The sequence below is a fragment of the Prosopis cineraria genome, unplaced genomic scaffold (genome assembly GCF_029017545.1).
Source record: "Prosopis cineraria cultivar Desert tree isolate PC_DT_omini unplaced genomic scaffold, ASM2901754v1 PC6, whole genome shotgun sequence".
Lineage (NCBI taxonomy): Eukaryota > Viridiplantae > Streptophyta > Magnoliopsida > Fabales > Fabaceae > Prosopis > Prosopis cineraria.
The window spans coordinates 36,345,129-36,355,987 of NW_026555337.1; the positions used below are offsets into that span (position 1 = coordinate 36,345,129).

The window sequence follows — 10,859 nt, forward strand, 5'->3', positions numbered from 1 at the left end:
TTTTGGTTATATTCTCCATTTTCTATTTTTATTAAATTATTATTAAATTAAAGGTCATTTTTTACCCTCAACCTGAATAAAAAAATACACAAATAACTTTAAGAGTAAAATTTATGAACTTATTTTTATATACTTAATATATTTATATCCAATCAAATCGTAATAAGTAGATCTAAATATGGTAATAAAATTAAGAAAAAATTGATAAAAAGGACCTTACTAAAAGGAAAATTGATCCTAAGGACCAAATGCAATTCAAAAATTAAGGCTAATATTTTATTCATTTTACAATATGAACAAATGATAGAAATACTCTTCTCTTTAAACCAATAAAATTTGAAAAAAAAAAAAAAGCAAAGACTCCTTGTTTAACACATACACTCCAAGCCAGAAGCCTTGCACCCCAAGCTAAAAGCTTGGTGCAAGCTTCTAGGCTTAGAGTGCAAGGCTTCACAAGGTTTTTGGCTGTGAAAGCGTCTGGTTTAAGGTGCAAAGCTTTTGACAAATCCTCACAAGGCTTTTGGCTTGGGTTGCAAAGCTTCTGGCTTAAAGTGCATATATTGAACAAGCAATCTTTGTTTTTTTTCCTTCAATTTTGTTGGTTTAAAGAGAGGAGTATTTTGGTCATTTGTTCATATTATTTAATGAATAAAATATTAGCCTTACTCCTTGAATTGCATTTGGTCTTTGAGACTCGTTTTCCTTCTAATAAGGTCCTTTTCGCCAATTTTTTCTAAAATTAATATCAAGAATTTATTATAAAATAAATAATATATAAAATATTCACATGTCTTGGTTTAATTGGAAGCAAACACATTAAGTATATAAGGTTAATTATATAAGTTTTTCACTAACCTTAAACCTAATTATGGATCATTTGTAAATTCTCTTTTTCGTTACCTTTACATTAAATGTGTCAAATTGTTTATTATCAATAGGTCTTACAATTGTTTAATATTTTTTATTCTCACCTTCTCTCTTCTTTCTCCTCCACATTTGCATGTCACATGTCTTCTTCTTTGCCTCGATATTCCTTTCATGGTTGAACACCAAAAACCTCACCACAATCATGCTTAAGTCTTCATTGCCAACCACTATTTGATCTATATAGGCTGAGGTTGCTATGAACAAAACCATATTAACTAATGCGCTCAACGTCCTCCAGTCATGTCCTTTGCCTTGGCGTAACCACATGACCGTCCAAACTGAGTGTGTGTGGCCCAATTGTCTCAAATTCTCAACATGGACCTACAAGCCTCACAACAACAATTCATGGCACTTATTGTAAGTATCACCGGATTGACTAGCTAAAACCTTATGCCATCCTAATTCTCTCGACAACCCTTGGAAAGTTTACTGCGTTACTTTAGATACGCTCTACACTAAAGATACACATGGTTGTTGTGAGGTCGAACACCCTTAAAAACAAAGTCCTACATTTGCTTGTGTTTAACTAAAACCTTTGTTCGAGCTGGGTGAACTCAAGTCATAGTCATTGTACAGAGCTATCATTATTAAGTTCGTGTCCACCTTCTTGTTCCTCTATATCACAAGAATGCTAGTCGAGGCATCATCTAAGTTCATGTCCACCTTCATTCTAATGAGTCGACACGAAGAAGAGAGAGGAGAGTAAGAGAGGGAGGGTGAGAGAGAGTAAGAGGGGGAGGGAGAGAGACGAAAAGAGTGAGACAAGAGGAGGCAAATGATCAAGTTGCAAATATCTCTTTTAATGAGAAGGATGACTTCATAGTATGAAATGGCATCGCCCAGGAAGGCTATGCTAGGTGCATGATATGCCTGGCTTGAAACCATTTAAGCTAAAAGAAAATGATCCTGAGTTGATTTTGTGGAGCAGTGAGAGGAACAAGAAGATGAAGATGATAAGGGAAGGTTTTAATTTGTTATCTTAATGGCCATGGTTGATTAGCGATGTAGGTATTTTGTACCATGGTTAATATTGTTTGGATATAAATAATCATTTTTTTGTTATCTTCTTATTCTTATGATAGCCCTCTAGCTTGTATGTTTTTTTGCCCTAAATGGTTTTTTTTTTTGTTCATGTTGCCTGTTAATTGCAATTGCAGAGAGAGAATAAGAGAGAAAGAGAGAGGGAGAGTAGGGAGAGAAGGAGGAGAGAGAGTATTAAAAATGAATTGTGAGACCCACTTAAATATTTTGTAATAAAAAATATTAAAAAATTCAAACGTGAGCACTACTAACAATAACAATGGATGGACTTAACAACAAGGTGATAAAAACTAGATTCTTAACGATTAAGGGATATAAATGACCTATAGTTGAATTTAAAGTCATTTTGTATACTTCTGTGTTTATTTTAGGGGCAAAAATAACCTTTAACCTATATTTATTTATTGTTTTTACTTATTTCTAATTGTCTCTTTATTCATGTTTTTGGTTTGTTCCATTACTAAGATACTCTATTTTATTTTAGGGAGAATCTCATTTAGGGTCTTCAGAGCACAAACAATTGCATTGAGGTATAGTACAATCAAAAGAATGTCTATAGGCCCAAGGGTTTTCAAGTGAAAAATATGTTTTAATGAGAAAATATGCATTTGCCCTCCCTCTCTCCAGGAATGCATAATACAATATCTACAGATTCTCAACACAATATCTTATAATATACAATTAGTCTAATGGAAATAGTTTAACTTGAAATGTACAAGTTGCACAGGATGAAAGAACAATATATGTTTATGAATGCATAATACAATGTCCTATAATATACAATTGGTTTAGTAGAAATTGTATAACTTAAAATGTACAAGTTGCATGAGATAAAAAATAACAGAATGTCTGTAAATGTATAATACAATGTCCATAAAGTCTCACTACAATGTCCTACAATTGACAGCAAAATATTTAACAGAAAATGTGTCTTTTTTCATTAAAATATATTTTCATTTAAGGCCATTGAGCTTGTAGAAAGTTTTCATATTGTATTAGTCTTAAATGCAAAATTTTATGCTATAGAGGCCCTAAGTGAAATTCTCACTTTATTTTATTTTGGATTTTGAAACATGGATTGTTATTAGACTAAAGATCATTTTTCTCATTAATTTTTTTGGGATGAGCACTAGATATCATGTATTAATAAATAGGGTAAATTTTTTTAAAATTATTTTTTCAAAAAGCTAAAAACCCATTTTGTCAAGAAGTTATCTATTTCACCATTATCTACCTACATATATTATGTGTGAGCGCATTGCTTTCTAACATGATTTAATAATATAGGGTTAAAGTGCAAATTTATCTTTAATTTTTTTTTCTAATAACACTAGACATCCTAAAATTTTGTTAAAATATAATTTAACAAATATTTATTTTAATATGGGTCTATCCTTGCGTGGAGTGACAAAATACAATAAAATTATATAAAGATAAATAGTTATTTTACCTTTTATGAGAAAAAAAACCAAAGCGCGTGTGGATTTGGGGCGGAAGCAATAAACAAATATGAACAAAAAAAAAATTAAACTAGTCAACCCATCCCCTCTATTTTTTGCTCTTCAAGAAAATAATTTAAAAGAAATTTTTTTCATTTGACAACATAGGGTGGCCAGTGCTTTAAAAAAAAAAATTAAAGCAGAAATGATCTTCAACCCATTGTTATTTTTGGTTAACGTTGATGTTGAAGTTTGTACATCGTTTTCAGTTTTTTTCTAATTGATCTTCGTTATTATGTATTTTGGGATCGCTCTGTGTCAATTTTTTTTTCTTATTTTAACATTGAACACAAGATTTAAGACCATTAATTAATAATTAATTACAGGTCAAATAATTTTACATCATTAATGCTACATTGTTGTCATTCTAGTCATATTTAAAATTAGAGGAATTAATGTTTTAAACAAGGAATACTATAGGAACATGGAGCCAGTGACGGCCCAGAAAAATAAGTCAATGGTGGGCATAATTTATAATTAAAATAAATATTATCCAAAAATAATTTTATAAAAAATAACTTTAAAATCTATTAAATTATATTAAGGGTATAAATTAATAAAATTAAATATTAAAAACATAGACCATAACATTATAATAACAAAAATATTCTCTTTATATAAACATTTATGTGTGTGTATTAGAATCATTTTTTTTATTTTCATTAAATAAAATTTATACACTTCTTTGGTATGGTAGAGATTTTTTGTACTACAATTTTTCATAAACACTCTTTTTCAAAATTATTTCTTTTCCATTTTAAATTTTTTTTTTATCTAAGATATTCTCACAACTAGTAATCATAGACTAAATTTTCAAGAAATTTAATTGTTTTTCCATACACACTTTTGGAAATTATCACAACATACATACATACTTACATACATATATATATATATATATAATTTGAGATAATACATTTTTTAGTGAGATAAGTAAAATTTTATAAGGGGATAAGTGAACCTTTTTTAAACAAGGAGGTAATTGAAATCTGTTAAGAGAAGCAACTAAAATTATTTGGGGTCATTTTATGTAAATTTTTCTTGGATTGTGGGGAAATGGCCCCTCTATCACAAGCATGGGTCTACCCCTTCTTGGAGTGATAAAGCACAATAAAATTATAAAGATCCATAATTATTTTTTCATTTTTTTAAAAAACCAAAACGCGTGGATTTGGAGTGGAAGCAATAAATAAATAAATATTAACCAAAAAACATATTAAATCCCTCAACCCGTCGGGTTGATATCCATCCAGTTTATTTGAACAACCAAATTGACTGAGTGGTCTATTCACTGGTTAACATTCATATCAAGCATCAAATCAAATACATTTCTAAAATTTCATAGACCATCTACAATATTACCAACAGTGATTAACCTTAAATCACTTTCCCATTCAACTCATTTTGGGCCATTTTTGTCAGGTTGGCATTTTCCCCCACGCGTGGTTTAATTTCCTTGCAAGTATTGCTAGATCTGTGCTCATTCTTGGGTTTCAAGTCTCTGCTTCCATTCTCGCTTCCTCTGCTACAAGTTATATCACCTTCTAAACGTGTTTAGGATTTTTTTTCCTTCCATATTTTCCATTTGTTTTATATTTAATTTCATGCAAAGAAAAAGAGCGAAGAAAAGAAGAGGAAGAAGAAAAGTCATGCCAGAAAAAATGAAAAAAAAAAGAGTTGCCAAAAAAGTTGATTTGAGAAAAAAAATAAAATGTGAAAAAAAGGCTGAAAAAAAATTAGCGAACATTCAATCTGACAAACAATGAAGTTTTGTTGAGTGATACTACTTAAGCCCTATCACGGTTTCCATTACTTGACACCCTAATCCATTGGTTTTTGTAATGAACTACCCAAGTCCTAATGCTAATGAAATAGATCCAATTCTAGATTCCGAAATAGACCCAATTCCAAATTCCCAACTACACCCATTTAGGGGTGAGCATCGGTCGGTTCGATTCGGTTTGGTCTCAAAATATGCAAAATCGATCGATCGAATAACACCGAAAATGAAAACTGAATCGAACCGAACAAGCCAATCGAACCGAACAAGGACCGATCAAATTCGGTTCGGTCGGTTAATTCGGTTTTTCGGTTTGGGTCTATTTTTTAAATATTAAAACAAACAACACTATAAAATTGGGCCTTTTTTTCTATTCATTTTTTTCAATATGAGCCCATTCTAATTATACCCATATGACATAAAGCCTAAATATTATAAAGGCATGGATAATCAAATAAACAACCATAAATAAACACCGATGATTAAATAATAGCCTCATAATCCAGTCACAATACTTACTGATGAGAGTGACTGATTGAAATGGGGTTTCAAGTGATGTTATTATTTTTTATTCTTTATTAAAATAAAAAATAAAAATAAAAATAAAATAATTTATAAATTAAATATAATTTATAAATTAATAAATTATATGTAATTCGGTCGATTCAGTCTATTCGATTTTAAATTTTACTAACCGAATCAAACCGATCAACTGAAATATTTAAAATAAAAAACCGAATTGAACAGAAAAAATCAAATAGACCGAATCAAATAGACAAAATTCGATTCGATTCGATTCGATTTTTGGTTTCGGTTCGGTTTTGCTCACCCCTACACCCATTGATAGTTATAAGTGATGGCGGCAAATAGAAAAATGAAAGTTGCTTGAGTCGTGTCAGATGACACTGTCTTTAAAAATTATTTTGGCACACTAGTAAGGTGGGTTGGCAGTTTTCCAAGATTAAACAAGCATGTCTTGCAAGCGAGTAAGGGCACAAAGTAGCAAACACCAGAAAAGTAACCTAGACGAACCAGAGGGCAGTAGAAGTCGGCGGAGGAAAAGGAGAGAAGAGCCTCAAAAACTCAAGAGGCAAGCACACTCATTCTGTTTGCATGCATGCCTATATATAGGCCAAGGTCTTGGACATAAACGTTGGGCATTCAACCACCGAAATAATGAACCATTAAGCCTCGATTACACACTCATAAACTAGCATAAAACCTTAGTCATGCACACATAATTTCCATTAAGCATTGAGCTGTTAGAAGGACAACACAGTAATGAAGGTTGATTAAAAAATCCGTTTAAGAATTCTGGTTAAAGGCTAAAAATGCTTAAGGTTTGAATTCCCACTATAAACAGCTAAAAAATGAGGCTTTAATAATTATTTATTTTTTGTAAAAATAATTTAGTAAGAAGAACCTAGTGTCTCTTGAACTCATGCGCAGGGGGAATCGGTTGCTCTCAACTATAATTGCTCTAAGTTAGCCTATTTTATGTGCACGAGCCCATTTCTCCTCCAAACCTATTTTACCAGCCCATTTCATTTCTTAGTATTTATACACTAGAAGCACTCTTCATTTAAGCAATGTGAGACTTTTTTTGACACACACACACAATTACTACAATAATAAGTGTCTTTATGTCAAGAGTAACCTTGTATTTAGAAGCCATAGAAGATTCCAGAGCAAGCATAGAAAATTAGAAGAGTGAATTTAAACATATGAAGGAAGATTGTATTGATACCCATTTAGATAAGGAGTGTGGGGATCCAAATGCGAGGTTGCTTGTATGAGTTAGATGGGTTTGAAAAGAGGGTGAAAGTATTAATTGAAGAGTATCATAAGGACTTGAAAAAGGCCCAAGTCTGCCTGTCAAAATTGATGTGTTCTAGGTCTAAGAAACAGAGTATCATTATATCCTCTCTTTGTTGCACATCATTTGATATTAGAACTTGATTTTCCATACACTAGAAGTATCACATAATTTAGTATTCAGAGCCTTAGTTACTTTTTTAAGTTGTGTTCTTTGATTGTGTTCTTGTTCTTTATTATTTAGCATAATTATCTTTCTTATTTGTTCATCCTTTCTTTTATATACTCAATCCGTAAGACATTTTTAGAAAAAAAAATTTTAAACAACAAGGGACTTAAAAAAATAAAGGATTATTTCATTCACATATTAATAAATCTCATTAAATACACTTAACAATCTTATGTTTTCAAAATAAAAATATAAACTTTTAAAAATACTCATCATTTAATATATTGGAAAGAGAAGTGATAGAAATTAATTATAGAGAGAAAATGATAATATTAAAATTGGTGCATTTAATGAAACTTTAATCTATTCAAAGTGTCTTATATTTTGGGATAGAAAAACTCTTTAAAAAATATCTTATAATTTAAGATGGAATGAGTATCATTCATTTGTTCTTCCATCTACTTATATCTTAGCAAAGATTCAATTTAATAGATGATAGGTTAAGTTGATTGATACTACTTAAACTATATTAGGGGTTCTGTTTCTTAAGATTTTAATCTTCTTGTGTTTGGGTTGGACTGCCCAAGTTGATTATTAATGAAGATATAAAATTTTAATATAACACAAAACTAAATTTAAGAAATAACTAAGAAAAAGAAGAGACCCATCATCTATAAAAAACATGACGAGCAAAAGGAAGGGGGGCTCATTTACTATTTTTCAAATCTTGCACAAGATTTTATTATAGATAGAGGAATAATGTATGCAATATTGATATTGATGATATTGATATTAATATTGATATTAATATTGATGAAATGTAAATGGATGAAAATTGATAAATCAGACGAACAGTAAAAGGAGCAGGTAAAACAGAAAAACAAAATAAAAGAAAAATGTAAATTACTGCTCACCCTCCGGACAATAGCGACCTAGCCCATTGTGTTGTTTTTTTTCAACTGACTTAGCCCAATTAGCCCAATGTCAATTTCGTAATTTCGAAAAAAATAATTGAAGTGTACATAAGTTATGAACCCCACTGCGGCCGCATTCATATTCTAGGGTTTCTCGCACACCAGGTATTGTGAAGCGAGGCAGCGACCGGTGCAGCCGATATGGTTTGAAGTAAGTTCTACTTTCTCTCTCGTTTATTCTTTAATCTCTGGTCTGGTGTGTGCGCGCTATGCGTGATCAAGAGCTTTTCCTGAACCAGGGTCCCTAGCCATACTGTTATTTGAGATTTTCCTCACGTTTTTTGGCTATCAATATGAAACTTTTATAGAAAAAAGAGATTCCTCTTCGGTTACGGTGTGGCCAAAGAACCCATTTAGATCCATGCTTCTCAGTTCCAATTTAGTAACGTGGATTGAAGAACTATGGGCTTTATTCGTGAATGCATAAACACCCTGCGTTTCCGAAATATGCCCCTAATTTTTTTGTTACTTGAGCATGAGTGGTTCTGTAATCGTATAAATTGTGGACGAGTTTGAATGAATGTGAACATAGCTTTGTTATCTTGTCGGATTTCGGGGATTCTGGACAATAATTTTATTGCCATTGTATACTGAGTAATTGCGCTGTCTGATATTATTAGCTTTTCCTGCCTTCAAAGTATTGCTTTCTGCAGACTCTCATCCCCAAAATCTCTTGTTTGATATGATTATTCTGCATTACGCCAATCTTAGTGGCCGTATGGAAGCTGAAATTGGATACCAAATGGCTTGACAGTGTGGAATCTTAATTCGACTTGGCTACAAAATATTTGTTCTGTATTGCTAGCACTTGAGACATTCTTAAACTAATTGGGAATATTTGCAAGCAAGTCTGACTTTTTTCCGATCATAACAAAAACAAGCAATCTCGTGTTTTCCCCCAAAATAATTGCCTCTTGACAATCATCTGGTAACTGGTTTTTGATATGGGCATATCAGGACTGAACTCTGCCGATTCAGTGGGGGCAAAATCTACCCCGGGAAAGGCATTAGATTTGTTCGTGCTGATTCTCAGGTGACTTGAATTGATTCATCTTCCTTTTCAGAGATGATATGATGATCTATTAGGTGCTAAATGGGTTCATTTGATGCTTTTATTAGGTCTTCCTGTTTGCCAATTCAAAATGCAAGAGGTACTTCCACAACAGATTGAAGCCATCAAAGCTCACCTGGACTGCCATGTACAGGAAGCAACACAAGAAGGTATTGCCTATCAAAATTACCATAGTTTAGTCAACCTTAACTGATATTATCCATTATAAGGCCTCAATTCAATTAAACTTGTCTGTAAATTAACCTGGGTCTCAACATAGGTGACTCCTGGCTTGTGGTGAATGTTTGCTGCACTGATAAGTTAGAATTAGCACGTAGTAACAGGATGCTAGTGAAACTGTTTGAAATGCCTGTGATCTCTCATCAATCAAGTGCATGATTCTTGTTTGTGTATGTGGTGTCTGCAGGACATTGCCCAAGAAGCTGTGAAGAAGAGGCGCCGCGCCACCAGAAAGCCTTACTCTAGATCCATTGTCGGTGCGACTCTGGAAGTTATCCAGAAGAAAAGAACAGAAAAACCAGAGGTCAGAGATGCTGCTAGAGAAGCTGCCCTTCGGTGTGTATTTCTAGTTCTCTTTAGTGAGACTCTTCTATTGTCATCTCATGTTTTGGATGGCATAAAGTATGTTTTGCCACATATCATCTGATGGTCTGAATGTGTGATGCAGTGAGATTAAGGAGAGGATCAAGAAAACTAAGGATGAAAAGAAGGCTAAGAAGGCAGAGGTGATGGCCAAGGCACAGAAAGCACAAGGAAAAGGAAACGTTCCCAAGGGTGCTGCCCCCAAAGGCCCTAAACTTGGTGGAGGTGGCGGGAAGCGTGAGTTACATTTTTTTTGGCTGAGAATTAGATAGAGGAGTTTGGGACTTTTATTCTGATAAATTTTATTTCACTTGATTAATCTGTTATATGGAGCTTTTGTTTTGCGGTTCAGAGCACCAAGGTGAATTTGAATGTATTTTCTCAGCTGAGTTATTTCACTTATTTGTTGTGTCTCTTATTTTAGGACTGCGCGTTGGATGTGTTTGTTTGCATTGGGGGTGCCGTTCTCATGGATTCCCAAATTGGATTGATGTTTAGGATGTTTAGTTTACTGTTCGGACAGTGACCAAATCGTGATTTATAGGTCACAATTAAAACAATAAAATTTATAGAAATTGCATGCAAAATAAAAATATTTTTTAGATAATTATCCAACCACTTTCTTTTCCTTATTCTATACGCCAAATTCATAATTAATTGCACAAATTTTATAATATAATTATTTGTTGCCCAGATTGCAAGCTGCGATTCCTCATCCTTGTCTTCTATAATCACTATGCCCGGCAATGGACTTGACGAACTTAAGTCCTGGAAGGTGTTTGTGGGGTTCTAGCGTAACAATTCTTAGTCTTAAGTCTTATGTGGCGCACCACGATGACACTTGCTATCGGCGGTTGTGAATATATTACTTAAAATTAAATGTGTGGATTTTAAATATAAAATATAAAATATAAAAATATAAAATTTGAATTTAAATCTTAAAATTTTAAAAACTTTCAATTATATATTTACTAAAAAACACTTTAATCTAAAATATTAT

The 10,859-nt window shown here is 32.3% G+C and overlaps 1 protein-coding gene across 1 annotated transcript; it reads left to right on the forward strand.

Annotated features, from left to right (window-relative positions):
- The first annotated feature begins 6,218 nt into the window (after positions 1-6,218).
- Positions 6,219-10,277, forward strand: LOC129314115 (60S ribosomal protein L24-like). Its single transcript, XM_054957485.1, has 6 exons — positions 6,219-6,337; positions 8,294-8,356; positions 9,163-9,238; positions 9,325-9,426; positions 9,684-9,832; positions 9,945-10,277. The coding sequence occupies exons 1-6, from the start codon at positions 6,219-6,221 to the stop codon at positions 10,129-10,131; spliced, it is 696 nt and encodes a 231-aa protein (XP_054813460.1). The 3' UTR covers positions 10,132-10,277.
- Positions 10,278-10,859: the final 582 nt, after the last annotated feature.